We start from the raw sequence: 22,640 nt of genomic DNA, 5'->3' as shown, positions 1-22,640 counted from the left end.
AAGCTGTTCATGATGCTCATCGCCTTCGACGAGATGCCCGTGTCAGGGTGCACCTGCTTCAGCACCTTGTAGATGTAGATGGCATAGCTCTCCTTCCTCTTGCGCTTCTTCTTCTTGTCGCCCTTCGAAATGTTCTTCTGCGCCTTGCCAGCCTTCTTGGCGGCCTTCCCGCTAGTCTTGGGCGGCATCTCGAACCAACGTACGGCAGCAGCAACACCAGTAGCAAGCGCTCCGCTCTAGTCAGCGTCTCCCCACACAGTGGCACCCGCCGCCAGCCGCCGCCGCACCTTTACCAGCTCGCCCTGTTGCGGCCGCCGACCAATGGGGCGCGCGCGCAACCGGCCGCCGCACCCGAGCCCATAAAGCACCCCCACCCCGGCTGCGCCGGCACGCACACACGGACAGTCGCTGAGATGTGCAGCCGCGAGAAGGACGTACCTGCGCCTGCTAGCGACGCGAAGGGTGTGGCAGATCGCCGTTCGGCCGCGTTTGCGCTGTCGACGGCCCCATCTGGCCCCCCACCTATGACGACCACTGCTACGGCTATGGATTTGACGGACACTGCTACGGAAACGTTGAAGACTGCGCTGTCTGCTCCGCTGCCAGATTCTGACGATGAGTGCACTGCCGCCCCTCGGCCACGCGGACGCAGCGGGAAACAGAAGAGGAGGGCACCAGCTGCGACGGCTGCTGCTCGCAGCTCGCCGATTGAGAAGAGGGCCAAGCAAGACTTCGCCCCTGACGCTGACGGTTTCGTCCCGGCCCGGCGCACTGCAAGACGCATGCTGTCATCGACGACGCCACCAACTGTCGTCGCCAACTCCTTCGATGCGCTCGAGGACGCGCCGGACCCGCCGCCGAGCAATCCTGCGCCGAAGACAGACTCCCATCTTCCGCCGGTGGTTCTTCAGTTTCGGCCGCCCTATGGAGAACTGCAGAAGCTGTTGCGCAGCTGGACGACGGCCGTGTACACCGTGAAGCCTGCGGGGCGAGACCTATACAGGGTCACACTCCGCACTGCTGATGACTATCGCCGGGTCACCCAGGAGGCGTCTGAGCGTGGTATCCCTTTCTATACCCACGCCTCCGCACCTGACAAGGTCCTGAAGATCGTATTTCGCGACCTTCCTTTCAACATGGAAGCCGATCACCTGCATCGAGAACTCGCAGACCTGGGCTTCTACATACGGGCAGTTGTGAAGATGAAGTCGCCAAAATCACGCGAAGATATGCCGCTCTTCCTGGTCGTCTGCTCTGACACCGTGGAGAACCGCAAACTCTACCAATTGACGCGGGTCGCCGACGTTCCGGTCCAGACCGAAGATCTTCGTTCCCGGAGAGGCCCTGTGCAGTGCTTTCGCTGCCAGGGAATCAACCACGTCGCGCGCCACTGTTCTATGCCGGACAGATGCGTTAAATGCGCCGGCGCCCATGCAGGAAGTGCGTGCCCCCGTCCGCCCTCCGAGAAGCCTACATGTGCACTCTGTGGCGGTGCTCATGTGGCCAGTTATCGTGGGTGTGAGGTATGGAAGCGTGCCATTGCTCGCCAGCGTGGCCAAACACCAGCGCCACATCAGAAGAAGCTCGCAACGAGACGGCCAGGCGTCTCTTTCGCGGCGGCAACGTCAGGGACGCCCTCCGCCGCCCCGGCTACGTCGGTTCCTGCTCCCGCCGCATCCGAGGCCGTACCGACACCGGAGGCTCCTGCGCCTCCACCACCGCCGCCAGTGGCGGTACCGGGTACTGCCTCTCCCGGGCCGTCGGCCGGACCGCGCCCCACCAACCGCCGGCGCGGGGGTCACCGCCCAGTGGGTACCCAACGCTCAGCACCGTCCGTCGAGCAGCCCCAGGTGGACTCTCACAGCGAAGCAGCCACGCCCCCCCTTTCCTGCGCCGGGGCCGCGCCGGCTGTCTCCACCGCTGACCTGGCCAACCTCGTCGCGCAGCTCACAGCCCTGGTGACCAGTGCTACGAAGTTGATTGAAGTCCTGTCGCAGCAACTCACCGCTGCAGTGCCGATGGCCTCTCCGGCCCCAACCGCTGCCAACACTCAACAGCCGCACCATGGCCAGCGTTAGAGGGCTCACGGTCGTCGCGTGGAATGCCAACGGCGTCCGCACCCAAGCTGGCGAACTTCGCCAATTTCTCCGCGATGAAGCCGTCGACGTCTGCCTTATCAATGAAACACACCTGAAGCCTGGGGTAGACGTCAGGGCGGCCAACTACTCAAGCTATCGCACCGATCGACTGACGGCGGGTGGGGGGACAGCCGTCTACGTCCGCCATGGCATACGTCACCATGTGATACAACTTCCACCACTGGCGACGCTGGAGGCCACTGGTGTCGTTGTTCACACCTCGGCGGGCGCCATCACGTTCGTCGCGGCCTATCGGCCGCCGTCTCGTCCCCTGGACCCTGCTGACATCAATGCTCTGCTTTCCTTGAGGGGGCCAGTGTTCGTCGCCGGGGACTTCAATAGCAAACATGTCTCCTGGAACTCCAGGATCACCAACGCCGCTGGCCGCTGCCTGCTCCGGATAGCGGAACGTCACCATGCGCTTGTGGTGGGGCCGTACGACCCGACAATTTTCCCTGCTCGTGGCCTCCCAGATATAATTGACATCGCAGTCGTCAAGGGCATCCCTCATCGGATCACCGCCACGACGCGGACTGCACTGTCGTCGGATCATGTCCCTGTGGTTTTTGACATCGACCTCGACGCCCTCCAGCAGCCCAGGCGCGGTATCTCACTTGCTGGCATCGACTGGGACAGGTTTCAAGAAGCCGTGACGCACTCACTAGCCGCCGCACCGCCCCCTGCGGAAGTTGGAGCGGACGAAGCACTTTTGCACTTCGCGGCAACCACGATCGACGCTGCCACCATAGCGACGCCGCCCCGACCACGCCCCCCGCCTGACTACTCCCGACAGCTGCCGCCGGACATCCTTGCGGCCATCACTGAGAAGAACCGGGTCTACCGGGAGTGGCAGAGGACGCGAAATGCCAACACCAAGCGCCTCCTCAACAGGATGCGTCGGGACATCCGGGCCGCCATTGACGATCATCGCAATCGCGACTGGAATAACAAGGTCGCCGCCCTTTGTCTTGAAGATGGCACAGCCTGGCAGATGACGAAGCGTTTCCTACGCCGCACGCAACGTATCCCCCCGCTGCTGGTCCAAGGTCAGGCTGTCTGCGAACCAGCTGCGAAGGCTGATGCTCTTGCTGACGTCTTTGAGGCGGCGTTTACGCCTCTCGAAGACCCGACTGACGCTGTCACCGACGACCTGGTTGCTGACCGGCTCCCACGCTACCTGGAGGCGCGTGACGACGATGACGTCATTGAAGAGACAACGGCGGAGGAGGTGTCGACCATCCTGCGTGCCCTGCACCCCAGGAAAGCTGCCGGCCCAGACGAAGTTTCCAACGCCCTGCTCCGGAAGTTGCCGCCCGTGGCTGTCACTCATCTTGCTGACGTCTTTAATGTCATCCTCCGGTCCTGCAGCTTTCCTCAGTCCTGGAAGCATGCGGAAATCGTGGCGATTCCGAAGATGGGGAAGGATCTGCGGCAGCCCGTGAACTACAGACCTATTAGTCTCCTGCCGGCCGTCTCTAAGGTCTTTGAGAGGGTGTACATCAGGCGGCTGCAGCGCCACGTCGACGAGGAAGGCCTCCTGCCCGAAGAGCAGTTCGGGTTTCGCAGGGGCCACTCAGCCGTTCATCAACTCCTTCGGTTAGTGGAAGATGCGTTCGTCGCCCTCGAGCAGCGCGAGTTCTTCGGCGCGGTGTTCCTGGACGTGTCGCGTGCTTTCGACAGCGTGTGGCACCGCGGCCTCTTGTTCAAGCTTTTTGAACTTGGGGTCCCGACGTCGCACGTGCGTCTCATCGCTTCCTATCTTGCTGATAGAACCTTCCATGTGCGGGCCGCGCAGGGCTTGTCCTCCGTCCGCCGCATCAACGCCGGGGTGCCGCAGGGCTCGGTCTTGGGGCCACTCCTGTACTCGCTGTACACGTCTGATGCGCCGAAGATCGACCGTGTGCAGCTCGCCCTGTACGCGGATGATACGGCTCTCTACACTCGGAGCCTCAATGCCGCTGTCATGCGCCGCCGTCTGCAGCTCGCCGTTGACACCCTGGCAGCCTGGGCAGTCAAGTGGCGTCTCCTATTCAATGGTGCCAAGACTCAGTTCCTGATCGTCACCAGGCGACTCGTTCCTGCAGGTCTGCAGCCGCTCGCTGTCGGTGGAAGCCCTGTCCCGTGGCGCCCAACGGCGCATTACCTCGGCGTCACCATTGACCGCCGACTCACGTGGGCTCCACACATTCGCGACGTGAAGGCCAAAGTGCGGAACAGGCTCCGCACCCTGTACCCTTTGCTGAACCCTGGTTCCCAACTACCACCGCGGCTGGGCATCACCCTGTACAAGGCGCTGCTCCGTCCTGTACTCCAATACGCCGCCGTCGTCTGGGGGAACGCCGCCGACACGAACCTGAAGAAGCTGGAGACTCTGCAGAATCGCATCCTTCGGCTGGCCTTACACCTGCCTTACGATTTTCCCACTGCTCATCTTCACGACGTCGCGGAAGTACCTCTACTCCGTGACCTCTTCCAGACGGCCGCCCGCACCTTTTACGACAGTGCTGGTCGGTCGCACAACGCCCAAATCCGGACGCTGGGCCACAAATTGCAACGCAGCGTCACCACCCGCTGGCCACACCTGCTAGCTATGTAGCTGGCTCTGCCGAACTGTGCTGAGGAGACACCCAAGAAGACATCCCACATGTGAAGACGCAACATCAGCATGCATGGGAGGCAAAGCATTAACTGCTGCGAACTCCATCACACATCGGAGGAAAAGTATCTCCGTGCAGATCCATGCGATGCGCCGGCACGCACTCCGCTGCTCGACTCGCTGCCGCTCGCACCGGTCGTTTTCGTTTCCGTTTCGTGTGCACCGTCGCTAGCCCATCGCCATGTCCGGACGCGGAAAGGGAGGCAAAGTCAAGGGCAAGTCAAAGTCCCGCTCAAGCAGGGCTGGGCTCCAGTTCCCGGTCGGCAGAATCCACCGCCTCCTGCGCAAGGGAAACTACGCAGAGCGCGTCGGCGCCGGGGCGCCCGTCTACCTCGCCGCCGTCATGGAGTACCTCGCGGCTGAGGTGCTCGAGCTGGCCGGAAACGCGGCCCGCGACAACAAGAAGACGCGCATCATCCCGCGCCACCTGCAGCTTGCCATCCGCAACGACGAGGAGCTCAACAAGCTCCTGTCGGGCGTCACCATCGCACAGGGTGGTGTCCTGCCCAACATCCAGGCCGTCCTGCTGCCAAAGAAGACCGAGAAGAAGGCCTAAAGGAGGCCAGGCAATCGCAGCGCCGCGTGCTCCCCTGCACGCAACGCGCTTTGCCGGCTCGGCCCACAACAATCGGCCCTTTTCAGGGCCACCACACAAACCTACGTCCAAAGCAAAATTTCAGTCGTCCTCGCCGCACCTTGTTTTGTTTTGTTTTAACTTTGCACTTTCACAGCACAGCCGCCGCCGGCGCACGTCCGCCATCTTGTCGTCCACACAGCCCGTGTGGCCCAACACACACACACACACATTTTGCACGGTCGCAGTCGCCTTCCAAACGACAACGGCAGCAATAATGACCATTGTTAAAGGGAGGCGTGTCGACACACCGCCCTCCACTCCCGCGCGCAACGGCCGTCGACACGAACGAAACAAACAGCTGATCCGGCCGCCTATGCCCACACGCCTTGCCTCGGAAACCCCAACGCCGCCGCAAACACACAGAGCCAAACCACGCAAGCAAATAATCACCGCCTCTCGCACAACAACACACAGCCCGCCATCTCCATCGCGATCGATACAAAGACACACAATAACAAACACACAAACGAAGCAGCTCCACACACAGCCAGCCACATGACACGTTTCCTTTCCTTCTCCCCTCCCAGTCACATCACGTCGCTCAAACGGAAAGAAAGAAAGAAAGAAACAAACAAACAAACAACACAGCGCACACACGCAGCAACAACACAGACTCTTTCGCACTTTTCAACTTCCGAACAGTGTGGTGGCCCTGAAAAGGGCCGTTTTCTAGTCTCTCCCACCCACAAGCACGGCCGCGGGAAGGCCAGCGCCCGCTGCGACGCAGCCTAACCGCCGAAACCGTACAGGGTGCGCCCCTGCCTCTTCAGGGCGTACACCACGTCCATGGCCGTCACAGTCTTGCGCTTGGCGTGCTCAGTGTACGTCACCGCGTCGCGGATCACGTTCTCCAGGAACACCTTCAGCACCCCGCGGGTCTCCTCGTAGATCAGACCAGAGATGCGCTTCACGCCGCCCCTGCGAGCCAGGCGGCGGATGGCGGGCTTCGTGATGCCCTGGATGTTGTCGCGCAACACCTTGCGGTGCCGCTTGGCGCCACCCTTGCCGAGCCCCTTTCCTCCCTTGCCGCGGCCTGTCATCCTTCCTTCCTCGGGCAAAGCAAAACGTGCACAAACAGCAGCTGCAGCGGCTGGCGAGTCGGCTACGGTCTGCGCCCAGCCTGTGCACCTCTTGTTGAAACTCCTCTGTGGGTTTCTGGATTTCACGAAGTTTCAGCACGTAGTGTGCTCTTCCTTCCAATTTTTCTTCATTTTTGCGAGATCTTTAGTTTCCTAGTTTTCGGTTGTCCGTGTTTTGGTGCTTTAGAATTTCGAGAATGGTTGCTTCTTCGTCAGCGTGCCTGACGAAGATGGTGTGGCCAGCGCAGGTGCGCTCTCCACTCTTCTCGGTTGCCGAGTCCTCTTATTTTCGCGTTTTGCGAAGTTTCGGCGGCGTTGTAAAATTTTACAGCCTGTTCTTCGATTCTTTTGCGTAGTCTCTGGACGTCCGCTATCTGGTGGAGTTCCTCAGTTGGGAAGTCCGCTGGCAGATGGAGTGCCCATTTCAGTGCTCTGTTCTGCACTGCCTGGATCCGTTGTAAGTTGGTTGGTGCCGTGTTTCCCCATACGACCGCGGCGTATTCCAGCACTGGTCGTATGAGGGATTTGTAGAGGATCACCCCTAGGTGGTCTGGTAATGAAGAGCGTGGGTTTAGGATGGGGTACAGCATGTTCATGCGCCCCATTGCCTTTTTCCTCGTCTCTTCAATGTGTGGGCGCCACGTTAGACGTTTGTCTAGTGTGACGCCCAGATATTTTGCCGTTGCGCTCCAGGGGACCGGTCTTCCTCGCAATGTTATCTCCTGGAGGTCAGCCGGCACGTTTCGGTGGGCAATGACGATTGCCTGTGATTTGGCGGCGTTGTACGCCAGCCGCCACTTTGCCGCCCAGTCTTCCAAATTGTTGGCTGCTGATTGCAGTCGCCTTTGAAGGAGTTGCGGCTGCATGCTGCGGCAGTACACTGCCGTATCGTCCGCGTACAGGGCGAGCTGCACCCGATCTGTGCGCGGAAGGTCGGCAGTGTACAGTGAGTATAGCACTGGACCCAGGACCGAACCTTGCGGGACTCCGGCGAGTATTCGGCGTTCTGTGGAGATTCCACAGTCTGCCCGTACGTGAAACGTGCGACCCGCGAGGTAACTCTGCAGGAGCTTCACGTGTGGCCCAGGAATCCCCAATGTAAATAGTTTATATAGGAGACCTTTGTGCCACACTGAATCAAATGCACGAGACACGTCGAGCAGAAACGCGCCGAAATACTCGCGTCGGTCCAGGGCACAGAAGGCTTCCTCTGTCAGTCGCAGTAGTTGCTGGGTCGTGGAGTGTCCCTTCCGGAATCCAAACTGGTCGTCGGGCAGGAGGCCTTCCGCGTCGATGTGATTTCCGAGCCGCTTCAGGTATATCCTCTCGAAGATTTTCGAGAGTGCTGGCAGCAGACTGATCGGGCGGTAGTTGTTAGCCCGCCTGTGATCCTTCCCTGGCTTGGGTAGGGCCACGATCTCGGCGTGCTTCCAGCACTCTGGAAATACGCCAGTTTGGATGATGGTGTTGAAGATCCCCGTGAGGTGCCCGATTGCGATGGGCGGTAGTTGTTTGAGGAGCTGGTTCGTGACGAGATCGGGGCCTCCTGCCTTCCTGCCGTTGAGACAGCGTAGCTGGACCTCGACCTCCGCTTCTTCGATCGGCTCTATGACGGTGTCGTTGTCCTCGGCCGCTAGGAAGACTGGAAGTCGCTCCTCAACCAGTGCCACGTGTGCCAGGTCGACGGGGTCTTCCACCGGAGTGAAGTTTTCAGCGAACGCGTCCGCGAGGGCGTTGGCCTTTGCGTCCGGTTCGCTGACGAAGACGTTGCCGACTTGCAGTGGCGGTATTTTGGCGGTGCGGCGGATGAATCCCTTCACCGCGTGCCAGGCTGTTCCGTCCTCTGTCTTCAGGGAGGCGACTTTCTGCGACCACTCTTCGATTCTGTGGGCGTCGGCGGCTGCTTTAATCTCCCGCTGCATCCTGTTCAGTTGCCGCTTTGTTGCGGGATTCCGTGTTAGCTGCCATTCGCGGCGAAGTCTGTTCTTCTCCGTGATGGCAGCTTTGAGATGTTGCGGGAATTCACGGGTGTGTGGCTTCTCTGTTCTTCCGTTTGGAGTGGCTGCCGCCACAGCTTCTGCGACTCCTCGGGTGAGGTGCCGCAGCGCCGCTTCCGCACCGTGTTCAGTCGGGTTCGGCGCGTCTCCGATTTTGGCCGCCATTTCTGTTTGGTACGTGTCCCATGTGATGCCCCTGATGTCGTGGCCACGTTTGGTCGTTTGGACGATGTCCGCATTCAGTTCAAAGACCACGGGGGCGTGGTCGGACGCCATCGTGGCCCTCGTTGTGGCGGAGATGAAGTGTCTCACCCCGCGGACGATGGCCACGTCTATGACGTCCGGTTGCGCGCCTCTTCGTGTCGGGAAGATGGTCGGCTGGTGGGGACCTATCACCGCCGCTCCGAGCTGCTCGGCCACCCGATGTAGACGGCGGCCGCTTGTGTTTGTGGTCCTGGAGTTCCAGATGATGTTCTTGGCGTTAACGTCGCCTCCGAGGAATGTGTTTCCAGGGAGGGAAATCAGCGCCGCGAACTCATCTGGCTGCAGTAGACCCCTTGGGCGTCGGTATATTGCCACGAAGTTTATCGGTCCTTGGTCCGTTTGCACGGCTACTCCCGTGGCCTCTATTGTGGCGAGTTGTGGCAGGTGAATCCGGTGGTGGCGCATCGTCCTCCTTACGTATACCGCCGTGCCGCCACCCGCGGTTGGCCGGTCATCCCGGTAACAGTGGTAGTTGGGCACTCCCACTTTCACGCCGGGCTTCAGGTGTGTTTCTGCGACGAGACAGATGTCCAGGTTCTCGTCGCAGATGAAGCTTCTGAATTCCGCGTCCTGGCGACGCAAGCCGTTGGCGTTAAAGACGCCGATTTTTACACCACGGGCGTGTCTATCCATGATGTTTTGTGGAGATGGCCAGGGTAATCGTCTGTGTGATCTTCTCCACAGACGCCGCGTATTTGTTTGGAAGGTCCTCGATCACATGGAGGACCCTGTCTATGAGGCCTGCCAACAGTTGCAGCATTTGGGTGGCCTTGTCTTCCTCCTGTGGTTGTTTTGGAGGATGGGGCGCGTCGATGTGCCGCTGTTGGTAGCGGCTTCCACGCTGGCGCATTTCCGGGAAGTCTACTGGGCTGTCTAATCTCGGAGGGCGCCGCCCGGGGGCTGCGTCTTCGTTATGTGTGCGTGCTCGTTGCGCGCGCCCGGTAGCAGTAGCGGCTGCCGTCAGATCAGCTGATCGCTGCCGTGCCCATGCGTTAGCACGGGGTGCCGGCTGCGGCCGCGCGGTGCTGCCACCTGTGAGCGGCGCGCCTCTCTGGGCGCCACTTGCCGCTGGCTGTGTCCGTGAGGTGCTGCCACCACGCGGCGGGTTGCGGGACTCCGTCGTGGTAGCGGCCTCCGGGATTGTGTTGTAGGTAGCCGTGGCGGCTGCCTTACCGGCTGCTGGCTGCAACGTCTGCATGCTGCTGCCCTCTGGTGGCGTCGAGCTGTACTCGGCGGCTGGCTTTCCCGGTTGCGTCCGGGAGGTGCTGCCCTCTCGCGGCGAGTTTTGAGACTCGCGCGTAGGGGAGGTGGCTGGGACTGCACTGCCGGTCGCGTCGCGAGCTGCCTTACCGACTGTTGGCGGCTGCCTCTGCGTACTCGGCCGGGAGGTGCTGGCCCCTGGCGGCGCTGGGTTGTATCCGGCGCGTCGACCTCCACGTGTCCGGCGGCGTCGTCGTCTTTGTGGGTGACCGGTTGCCGGCCAGTTCTGCGAGTCGCGGAATGCGGTTTTCCCGTTTCTGGCCGCCTTCCCTCCGCGCAGCTGCTGGCCTTGGGCGCGCTCGAGGAACGCTATGTGCCGTTCACAGCCTCTATACGCGGCCATGTGGTTTTCACCACACAGGGCGCACTTCGGTGTGAAGTCCTTGTGTGGTATACCTTTGATTGTACAATCGCGAGATGCGTGTTCCCCTGCGCATCTCACGCATCTCTCGTCCATGTTGCAGTGTTTCTGGACGTGGCCGAGTTGCTGACACCTGTAGCACTGTGCATAAGGTTGTTTATTGCGCAGGTTTTCGGGTGTCACACTGCAGTTAGCTATTAAACGGAGCTGGAACAGCTGCCTGTTGCGCTCAGTGTTGGGAGCGTACACGCAGAAGAGCGGCGAGTCCTTTCTCGTTCCAGGATTTTTCATTTTGGACACGCCGCTCACAGCATATCCCAAGTCCTCCAGCTCCTCTTTGATGTGGCTGGGTTCCGTTTTGTACGAGAACCCTCGGTATACTACACGCAGTGGTTTCTCTCTCGTTGCGGAGTACGTGTAGAATTTGATGCCCTTTTCTGTTACTGTTTTATTGAGCATCATGTAGTCTGTGGTGCTATTCGTCTGCACTTTGAATAGCTCCCCAGACACTCGTATTATGAAGTTGTTCTTCCCTAGCACCTTCTGCAGCAGTTGTTGCAGCTCGCGGAACGTGCCAGGGTAATCCAGAACTAACGGTGGCGGTTTAGAGCGGCGTGGCGGTGCGGGCGTCATCTGCACATCGTCTTCGCTGTCGTCGTCGCTCAGAGCGCTATATTGGTTATCCACAGCTATCGGGGTGGAGGACGGGATATTGGCGCGCTTTGCCGGTTTCTTCACTTGTTGGAAGCCGTCTGCGTCTGCCTGCTGTTGCGCTACCTCTCCATTGCTGCGCCTACGACCTTTGGCCGTCGCCTTGGGCCGTGCGGGAGGGCCTGCTGCTTTCCGGAACTTCCGTGCATTAGCTGGCACGGGAGCGTCACCGTCAGAATGTCTTCTCTTATTCTGAATGATGTGGTGCTCCATTTCAGTGACGTCGCCAGCGTTGTCCTGGTTTGGGGCGCTGTTGTCGTGCGCCGCCAATGATGTGTTGGACGTCGGCAGGAGGGCCAACAAGGAGTTCAGCGCTGCCTCCGCAGTTCCTGCTTCCTGGTTTGCAGGCGTTGTTCTTGCAGGTGCGGTGCTGGCTGTGGTTTCGGGAGTCTCGTTCTCATCATCGAGGACGTAGTAGCTCCCTTCAGTGTCCATACATGCCTCCCTCATCTCATTTCGAATGCGCTGGAGATCCATTGCATCGAGGGACGGAGAGGAGGCACACGCTGTTTCAACAGTCGGTTCAGTGGTTGTGTTGCTACCGACTCTGGTTGCGTTCAAGGACGCGGCCTTGTCTGCTGATGCGTTGCCTACGGGGGCAACGCTACGCGGTGGAGGAGGAGTACTATCGGAAGGCCGCGAGTGCTCTCCCGACGTACTCGACTCGACTCCCGTTGCGTGCAGGGACGCGGCCCTGTCCGCTGTCGACATATTAGCGAGCGGTGGCGCGGAGCGCTCGGCGCGTGCGTCCGTCTCACGCGGCATCGCTAACTCTCTGCGTCTGCGCCCAGCGCGCCCGCCGCCCCCCTATATAGACTCTGGCCCGCCCTCCCCCCACCACGCGCAACCGAGGGCATATAAGCGCAGCACGGAGGCGCGCGGGCCCGTTGTCAAGGCAGCACCGGACGCCGCGCCGCACCTAACCTCCACGCACGCCGCTCCGCTACCGCTACCGCTACCGCCATGGCCCGCACAAAGCAAACGGCCCGCAAGTCCACCGGCGGAAAGGCGCCGCGCAAACAGCTCGCCACCAAGGCGGCGAGGAAGAGCGCGCCCGCCACCGGAGGCGTCAAGAAGCCCCACCGCTACAGGCCGGGCACCGTCGCCCTGCGAGAAATCAGGCGCTACCAGAAGAGCACAGAGCTGCTCATCCGCAAGCTGCCATTCCAGCGCCTAGTGCGCGAGATCGCCCAGGACTTCAAGACCGACCTGCGCTTCCAGAGCTCCGCAGTCATGGCCCTGCAGGAGGCCAGCGAGGCCTACCTCGTCGGCCTCTTCGAAGACACCAACCTGTGCGCAATCCACGCCAAGCGCGTCACCATCATGCCCAAGGACATCCAGCTCGCGCGCCGCATCCGCGGCGAGCGCGCCTAAACCGCGCCGCGGCACCGCACCGCACAAACAAAAACGGCCCTTTTCAGGGCCACTAACATCTCTCCGTCGCGAGCAAACTTTGTCGGTCGCCTGCCTCTCGCCCCACAACCACACAAAAACAAAAACAACCACCACTTCCCGTCCGTCCGCCACACCCGCTCACTCTGCCTGCCTGCTAGCAGCGCGCAACAATCGCACATCATCCCTCCCCGGCCGCTCAAAGCGCACAATACCCAACGGCCGACGTCACACCGCACGGGTGGCTGGCCGGCCGCCGCCGCTTTCGTTTCGAAAACAAAACCCGCACCGACGGCCAACGGCCAGGCAGGCGCGCTCTACACGCCACCGAAATCCCCGCCGACTCCTTCCACATCTCAACGTGCCCCCCGTTGCAAAACATAACACACACAAAGACCGGACACGACGAGACAAGACATCCGAGAAGAACTGAACGCAGGCAAGCCAACCAACGTATTCAAAAACAACGTGACAGAAAACCAACCGTCGGCCGCCGCCAAAAAGCAACGGCGACACTCAACCACGACAACAACACCACCGCTACCGCTACCGCTACCGCCGCCCACACCCGCCACCGACCCCCGCAATCCAACCACCACGGCACGCAAACAGCATCCCCACGGGCATACAGACAGACAGACACCCACACCAAACGCAACACGACAATCAAAACCTTCCCCGACGTGCTTTGATGGCCCTGAGAAGGGCCGTTTTGGGCCGCGCGTCTCTTGCGCGCCACTAGACGACGACGGGGGGTGGGGACGACGGAGCCAAGCGCCAAACCCTTCCTTTCCCATCTCTTTCTCCTCTACTCTACTTCTTCTTCTTGGGCGAAGCCTTCGCCTTAGACGGCGTCGTCGCCTTCTTCGGGCGCGGCGCCTTCGGCTTCTTCGTCGGAACCTTGGCGGCCTTCTTCGCCTTCGACGGCGACTTGGCCTTGGCCGGCTTGGCCGCAGCCGCCTTCTTCGCACCCGCGGGAGCGGCCGACGCCGCAGACGCCTTCTTGGCGGCGCCCGCCTTCCGACCGGTCGCCGCCTTCACACCACCAGCCTTCTTTGCGCCGGCCGCACGGGCGCCCTTCTTCTCCTTGCTGGCCGGAGCGGCGCGCTTCTTCTTGGCACCGCCAGCACGAGCCTTGCCGCCCTCGGCCGCCCCCCCGCCGCCGGCGCCGGCAAGCTTGAACGAGCCGGACGCGCCCTTCCCCTTCGTCTGCACCAGCTCGCCCGCCACGACGGCCGACTTGAGGTACTTCTTGATAAACGGCGCCAGCTTCTCCGCGTCCAGCTTGTAGTGCGCGGCAATGTACTTCTTGATCGCCTGCAGCGACGACCCGCCGCGCTCCTTCAGACTCTTGATGGCCGCCGTCACCATCTCAGAGGTGCGCGGGTGCGCAGGCTTGGCGCGCGGCTTCTTCGCAGACGACGCAGACTTGGCCTTCTTCGTAGTGCCGGTGGCGGCGGGTGCCGCAGCAGTCTCGTTCGTAGCCGCCTGATCTGCCATTTCGACGACGCGCGTAACACACAGCGAGAGCGAGAGCGAGAGCGAGCGGGACGGCAGGCACGCAAGCACAGCACAGCAGAGCAGAGAATCACAAGGGCCCAGCCAGTGTCGCGGGCGGGCGCGGACGGCCGAGAGAGCGGCCGCCACTCTGCGCGCCGCCGCGCCGCGCCTCCCGCGCTTGCTACCGCCCAACGTCCGACAGCCTGTGCGGAGCAGCCCCAAACCTGCGCCACAACCGCCCGCGCCTTTCAAACCACCGAGGATGGGGCTACACACAGCCACACCACAGTCGCCAACCAGTCGCCACGGCAGCGCCGCAAACCACGGCCAAACTGCAGCTACCGCGCGCTACAGCCTGGGTCGGCCCGCCGAGAATCGCCGCCCCCGCCCAAATGCCGCCCCCACAGCCCCAGCCGACGACCCGCCACAATGGCCAAACCTTCGGCAAAACTCCCACACCGTCGCCGCGGCAGCCCGGCCAGCGCGGCCGGCGCCACAGCCACACAAGCCGAGGCGTGCGGCGATGACGGCCGTGCAAACGCGCCTCCGCCGCCCCATCGCCTTCCGTCGCCCTCCCGCCGTTTCCCGATCGGCCCGCAGCCGTCGGGCCACATCGCGCGCCGTCCTCCTCCTCTCGCCCGCCAACATTCACAGCCGTTTCTCAACAATTGCCCGCCGCAAACGGACGCCGCCTGCGCAACAGGCGCCGCCGCCCCTCGCCGCTTCCGACCCAACCCCTCGACCGAGGCAAACCGCAATCCGAATCTACAGACCAACCCAATCTGCCGTCAGCACACACGACAGCCGACCTTACACGTTACGCGTTACACATTACGTTTACACGTCTAGGTTAGGTTAGGTTAGGTTAGGTTAGGTTAGGTTAGGTGGACGTGGGTTAGGTTAAGGGGACTTGGGTTAGGTTAAGCGTCAAACTTAGGTTAAGCATTCAAACACGTCAGGCGTCAGAGGTTAGGTTAGGTTAGGTTAGGTTAGGTTAAGGGGTCAGTGCTAGGTTAAGAAGCGTCAAACGTAGGTTAAAAAGCGTTCAAAAACGTGAGGCGTGAGCCGGACAGCTTACCTTACGTAGACGTTAGGGGCTCAGGCTGAGCTCACCTCACCACAGGTTCGGTTCGGTTCGCTCAGCTCACCTCAGCTCAGCGTAAAGCGCCGAGGTCAGGCTACGTTCGTTCACCTTCGGGCGCCACACTTTCGGTTGAAAGGTCGCGACGGGACGACGTCGGCAGGCACGCCGCAAACAAACAAACAAACAAAACGTACAGACGACGTCGAAAAACCGCCGACAGACGGGGAGCAGCACGACCACGACCAGATACCGAGCGCGAACGAGACACACGCGAACCACCCCCACCGGCCAAAGGGCACCACACAACAACCCAGAGCACCACGTGTCGACACCAGACCAACCCGCCGCTCACGCGACATGCCTGGCACCGAAGGGCAACCGCCCGCAACTGCGCTTTCCGCGCCGGCCCGGATGCACGTCGTGCTACAACAACACCACTACCGTACACAGCCGCTGTTCACAACATCACTATCATGCGCGCCCGCGGCTCGCCGCCGTCGCAGTCGCACCCCCAACGCCAGCACTTTTGCACCACCATTCACACGCACCGCAACACAGCTCGCCGACACAGCCGAACAAAACAAACACCACACAACAACAACAACAACAACAACAACGCCGCCGCCGCCGCCGCCGCCTCTACTTGTGCCGGCGACCCACCCCGCCGATGGCGCACCTTTCGCCAGCCGGCAATCGACACGCACCCACCCACCCACCCACCCACCCCCGGGGCCCAGTGCAAAAAAAAAAAAAAAAAACAAAACACACACACACACACACAAACGACACGGGAGGCGCACACCGCCACTTCGCGCGCACGCCACCAACCAGTCGTCGTCTCAAAATAACAAACAAAAACCAAAAAACAAACAAAATAAACTAACAACTAGGGCAACACAAATCAAAACAAAAAACGCCTCGCACGAACCGCCCACAAAACGAACAAGCACACGCACAGGCACAGCCTCTGCTGGCGACCACGACGCAGCGGCACGCTGCTCCTGTCCCGCGCCCCGCGCCCCACTCGATTCACAACTCACGCGACACCGTCAACGACGGGCTCGCTTCCCGCAACCTACCACCTTTCCGCCACGACGCACAGCCCCAGCCCCACCCGACGACGCCCGTGGCAACGACTGCACTTTCACCACCGCCTCCCCCCAACACACACACAGCCAGCCAAAAACGCACTCGCGACCCACACATGCACGTGCATCGGCACACGCCAACCAGTCAACGTCGACAACCACACGCAAGGCTCGAAACGAAACCGGCGTCCTTCCACGTTGCCATCAAGCTACACGACACAAGACACAAGGAACCAACACAACAGCCGGCCCCACTAATTCCCACTCTCACGCCGCAAAAAGCACACCGAAACCGCCAAACGCACGCACATTCCCCTTCGCACTGACACCGACCGGCTCGCTACCACACCTCCCGGCAGCCGTTTCACAAACATGACACGGCGTGACGCGACATCACGGGCCTACGCACACCGGACCCACTCACACTCTCTCCTTTCCTTCTGTTTTTCCCGACGCCTTCGGCCGGGCACACGCGGCACAACGCCGCCAATTCACCACACCGCCCACACAGTCGACAAGCGCCCGCCCTGTACGGCACACGCAACGACGCAGCGCAGCAAAGGGCGCCCGCAACACATACCTCTCCTCTCTCTCTCTCTCTCTCTCTCTCCGCCGCCCGACGCGCCAACCGCCACACCACACCGCCAGCCACTCGCACATTGTGCACTGCCACCAGCCACACGTCCAACACGCCGCGCCGCCTCCGGCCACCCGCCAGGGGGCGCTCACGTCCGCGACAACAGCGCGGCCCGCCGGGCCGAACCGAACCGAGCCGCCGCTGCTGCTCTGCACTCGGCACGGCCACACCCTGCTGCAGGCCGGGCTCGTCTCCCTGTACGCGTCTGCCTGCGCATCAACACAACGGGGCAAGTGAGCAAACCCCGTCACAACACGCCACATCGCGCAATGGCCGTGCCGACCTTTTTCTCTCTACCGCCATCCCTTCTTCTCGCGTTTTACTCGTTGTTGCTGCAGCGGCGCACACCTACACATCCACAGCCCCAGCCGGCCTCACCTCAGGGCCCGCCGCCAGCGTCTCCTCCTCGGGCACAGGTGCGGTGCTGTGGCCGCCCATCCAACCGCATTGCTGGCCGTCCAGTCCAGCCGCCAGGCGTTCCCACTGCCGCGCACCGACCCTGCTGCAGAAAACGAAGCATGGCCAGACCGACCGACCGATACACAAAGCAAGCCGTCGCCTCGCCTCGCCTCTCGTCCTTCCTTCCGCCCCCGCCATTCTCACACCACCGCCTCTCCACTTTCGCCCCCCCCCCTCCCTCCTTTTTTTTTTTTTGTTTCTTTCTTTCTTTCTTAGGGCCCTCTCTCCTTACGGCACCGCCTGCAGCAGCGGATTTTTGCGCCCACACGCCTACTCCTACCACCATTACCTTGCCCTGCCCTGCCCTGCCCTGCCCTGCCCTGCCCATCAACGTCGCAGTCGAACCGACGCTTGCCAACAACACACTGCCCACGTTCCTTTCTCTTTTCGGCCTACGCCCATTACGCGCCGCCGCCACAGCCTATTATTCTCCCTTCCCTTCCCGTCCCACAACACACCGACGTCATCACACGCACCCAAAACAGGGGCCACGACCGTGTTCCTCGCCCACTCCCATCCCGCACGGTACGCACATTCCCAACTACTACCGCGCACCCTCCCTTTCCAATCTGTGTGTCTCTGTGTCTGTGTCCTGTCCGCGCGTGACGCCTCTCAACATCCGCCGTCCCCCGTCCCGTTTTCGCCCCCATGCCGTCGTCGCGCCGCCTCCTCCTCCCCCCCGTCCACCGCCGCCCCTGTCCGCCCCGCACCACACCATACACCGCTGCTTGTCCCGGCCGTTGCCACCAAAGGCGCCGACCGCAAACGCGCCACGCCGCAGCCCCCGTGCGTCTCGCTCGCTTGCATCTCCGTGCCGACGCTGCCTCTCTTCCCGCACGCACTCGACCTCGACAACACAGTCTTTGGCTCCGCCACTGCGTGTTCCGGTGGTACGCACGCTGCAACACGTATGTACTCATTACCAGAGCGATGGCGAGGCATGACAGCATCTCTGTCTGACCAGAGAGTTATTTATCGTTGCTAGTCGGCGCTTGGACCGCGCCAGACGACAGTAGTGGCACGCAGCGAGTCGCCAGGAACAGTTGTTATATATATTGTAGCGCGAGTCGGGAGAGGTAGTAGTCGTCAGTCGACAGTCGTAGCGGGTGGACGGTTGTACTGAGCGGGCGTCGGCGGCGTGCTCTGCTCGTCTCGCGACTCTGGTCACGGTTCGGGACGATGTACAGTATATTGTGTTACAATAACAAGGTAGTGTGAAGCTGCATTGCGCAAATCTGATAACGTATGTTCATTGTACTTATTTTGTTCAACAACAAATGCCCCAATATTACTTTTTTTCTAAAGTAACCTTTTTTTTTTTTTTTAAAGAAAAACATTCACTTTTTAAAGACTACTTCCTATGGCATTTCCCTCCAAGGAGTGCAAATTAATTACCAGCCAGCACTCATTCATTGCACACAGCTGTGTAAGGGGTATCTACAATTGAGGAGCAGATATATAAATGCACTTTTTTTTTTGTGTGTGTGTCTCTTTTTCATTGGGGTAACGATCTTTGGCTCTTTTTATTCTGAATACGCTGCTGCCCTCATACAATGTATCAGGTTTCATTATGTCTGTTGCACTGTTACTTATCGTTGGGTTTGTTTTGTAGGGACGTTAACATTCTGGCACATTTTTATTATCATCAGACTCTCTGCTATTTGTGCAGGGAGGTTATACCTGGGTCCATTTCCATTTACATTTTAATCTTGATAGACTTTTTGTTTTCTTTTTTGTTTCTTGTTGTTTTCCCTTCTTTTTTTGTTGTTTTTTTGTTTGTTTTGTTTTTCCCACTCTCACCACCACCGCCGCATCACGCCATGGCCTCCCCCTTACGTTTTTGGTTTCTTTTTCTGTTCTTCAACTGCTTCAACATCACCGCGCCCCATTTCCACACCACAGCCATCAGCCTCCAAGACGGGCAGGCGCAGTGTGCCATTTCCGGCGCACAAGCACACCCCGTACGGTACTCTCCTCGCCCCCACGCCACCAACAACACAGCGACCACGCGGCTTTCAGGCATGGCACGGCACCGGCGAAATGCGCCGCCCCCGCCCCCGCCCCCGCCCCCGCCCCCGCCCCTCCGCGCATCCGTCCGTCTCGCCACGTTCACTGACAGCCGCGTCTGCGGCTACACCACGACAACCACAACACAACAACGCTCCCCTCCCTGGCACCTCATTGTTTTTCTCCTCCTCTTTTGCACAAAACCACAACGCCGAGCACAGGCGCAAGCCACCCACACCGCGCCCCTCCCCGTCTTTGGCCGCCGCTCCTCGTTTGCCCCCTCCCATCTCCCGAATGCCATGCCAGCAGCGTTACGCATGCCCCTCCCCTGTCCACACAACACTACCGCCAAACGAACAGCCTTCCGGGCCACATGCAGGGCACGCCCACCTCCAAACACTGCCAATTCACGGACGCAATTCGCTAAACACACACACACACACACACTTTCTCGACACCTTTCTGTAGGGAGGGTGCGTCATCTCGACCGTGACAGAGTGACGGCAACTATCGACGATCCATTTCCCCCCACTGGTAAAACATGTCCACTAAACACCTACATACATCATTCAAGTACACAGACAATAGCATACACACAATGGGAGGGCACACGAACATGGACGGCACGGCACTGTCATACACTCTTCCTCAGAACCATATCAACAAACGTTACGTACATCCGGGAAAGCGAAAGCAAAAAGCACAAGCAAAGGGCAAAGCCCAATGCAGCCGTCAAAGGTAAGGTAACGTTCACCACGGCAGACACTTGCAGCCGCGCCGCCGTTAAACGCATTTCAGTGCGGCTCCAATACGCCTCCGACACGGGAACGTTCCGTTGCTCTACGAATGCGTTTCTCCCTTTGTCCCTTCCTCTCTCTTTTGCCCCCCCTCTGTCCTTTCCTCCTGCACTCTTGCCTCATTCCTCACGTTCTGCCCAGACATTCGACCGATCAAAGTCAACCTTTCGTTACCGTTCTCAGCGCGACGGTGTACAACAGTATGACGGGTGTGCCCAAAGACTTCGGTTCAGTTGCGTGACGCCGGTCTATCGCGCCGATCGACAGTTACACAAAACTATGTCAAACAAACAAATACATACATACCGGATGGACACAGACAAACACGTGTACAGACATTCGCCAAAAACGACCGCCGCCGCCGCCGCCGCCGCCGCCGCCGCCGCCGTCGTCTAGCGTCGCGCTTACTGTACTGCACTGGACACGCGTGCATCTCGAATGACGACATCGGTGTGCGTGCGTCCTACGCAATCAGTCAGACACGGCTATCAAAAATCAGAGTCGAATGGTACATCATCGTGCGTGTCGCCGTACACGTACAGTACAATACAAAACAACAATGCGTCTCTTAATGGCACGTTCATTTCAACGTCACTCCACACACCTCCACGCTGCAGTTACGTCGCACCATTGTCAACTCGGCGTACTGCAAAGGGAATAGTGGGCGGCAAAACATTCCACATTTCACCCTCGCCATGTGTGATGTGCAAACCAAACCCGCAGACGGCCGTCGTTACGGTGACACACAACGCCAACGAGGCGTGCCACCATTCCACGCCACGGCGACCAACCTCGTGGCCGTACCCCGCAACAACGCTTTGACGCGGACCCCCCCACCCACAATCAAAATGCACACATCACAGCCGTCCACAAAACAACAACAACAACAACAACAACAACAACAACAATTCCGCCCTTCCCGCAAAGGCACGTTGGTGGCCCTGAAAAGGGCCGTTTTGCCGCTCTCGCAACGGAGGAGCCTTCTCCATCCTTCCTTCCATTCCAGAGCCACCTCCTTACTTGGAGCTCGTGTACTTGGTCACCGCCTTCGTGCCCTCGCTCACGGCGTGCTTGGCCAGCTCGCCAGGCAGCAACAGCCGCACAGCGGTCTGGATCTCGCGGGACGTGATGGTCGAGCGCTTGTTGTAGTGCGCCAGGCGAGAAGCCTCGGCCGCAATGCGCTCGAAAATGTCGTTCACGAAGCTGTTCATGATGCTCATCGCCTTCGACGAGATGCCCGTGTCAGGGTGCACCTGCTTCAGCACCTTGTAGATGTAGATGGCATAGCTCTCCTTCCTCTTGCGCTTCTTCTTCTTGTCGCCCTTCGAAATGTTCTTCTGCGCCTTGCCAGCCTTCTTGGCGGCCTTCCCGCTAGTCTTGGGCGGCATCTCGAACCAACGTACGGCAGCAGCAACACCAGTAGCAAGCGCTCCGCTCTAGTCAGCGTCTCCCCACACAGTGGCACCCGCCGCCAGCCGCCGCCGCACCTTTACCAGCTCGCCCTGTTGCGGCCGCCGACCAATGGGGCGCGCGCGCAACCGGCCGCCGCACCCGAGCCCATAAAGCACCCCCACCCCGGCTGCGCCGGCACGCACTCCGCTGCTCGACTCGCTGCCGCTCGCAGCGGTCGTTTTCGTTTCCGTTTCGTGTGCACCGTCGCTAGCCCATCGCCATGTCCGGACGCGGAAAGGGAGGCAAAGTCAAGGGCAAGTCAAAGTCCCGCTCAAGCAGGGCTGGGCTCCAGTTCCCGGTCGGCAGAATCCACCGCCTCCTGCGCAAGGGAAACTACGCAGAGCGCGTCGGCGCCGGGGCGCCCGTCTACCTCGCCGCCGTCATGGAGTACCTCGCGGCTGAGGTGCTCGAGCTGGCCGGAAACGCGGCCCGCGACAACAAGAAGACGCGCATCATCCCGCGCCACCTGCAGCTTGCCATCCGCAACGACGAGGAGCTCAACAAGCTCCTGTCGGGCGTCACCATCGCACAGGGTGGTGTCCTGCCCAACATCCAGGCCGTCCTGCTGCCAAAGAAGACCGAGAAGAAGGCCTAAAGGAGGCCAGGCAATCGCAGCGCCGCGTGCTCCCCTGCACGCAACGCGCTTTGCCGGCTCGGCCCACAACAATCGGCCCTTTTCAGGGCCACCACACAAACCTACGTCCAAAGCAAAATTTCAGTCGTCCTCGCCGCACCTTGTTTTGTTTTGTTTTAACTTTGCACTTTCACAGCACAGCCGCCGCCGGCGCACGTCCGCCATCTTGTCGTCCACACAGCCCGTGTGGCCCAACACACACACACACACATTTTGCACGGTCGCAGTCGCCTTCCAAACGACAACGGCAGCAATAATGACCATTGTTAAAGGGAGGCGTGTCGACACACCGCCCTCCACTCCCGCGCGCAACGGCCGTCGACACGAACGAAACAAACAGCTGATCCGGCCGCCTATGCCCACACGCCTTGCCTCGGAAACCCCAACGCCGCCGCAAACACACAGAGCCAAACCACGCAAGCAAATAATCACCGCCTCTCGCACAACAACACACAGCCCGCCATCTCCATCGCGATCGATACAAAGA

At 60.5% G+C, this 22,640-nt stretch overlaps 1 protein-coding gene across 1 annotated transcript; it reads left to right on the top strand.

Annotated features, from left to right (window-relative positions):
• Positions 1–413: 413 nt before the first annotated feature.
• On the top strand, positions 414–2,078 carry LOC124545535. The gene is made up of 2 exons (XM_047124483.1): positions 414–1,341; positions 1,438–2,078. The coding sequence occupies exons 1-2, from the start codon at positions 414–416 to the stop codon at positions 2,076–2,078; spliced, it is 1,569 nt and encodes a 522-aa protein (XP_046980439.1).
• The last annotated feature ends 20,562 nt before the right edge of the window (positions 2,079–22,640 follow it).

Source organism: Schistocerca americana, chromosome 8 (genome assembly GCF_021461395.2).
Source record: "Schistocerca americana isolate TAMUIC-IGC-003095 chromosome 8, iqSchAmer2.1, whole genome shotgun sequence".
NCBI classification, from domain to species: domain Eukaryota; kingdom Metazoa; phylum Arthropoda; class Insecta; order Orthoptera; family Acrididae; genus Schistocerca; species Schistocerca americana.
This window is presented reverse-complemented; position numbering and strand designations above follow the sequence as displayed.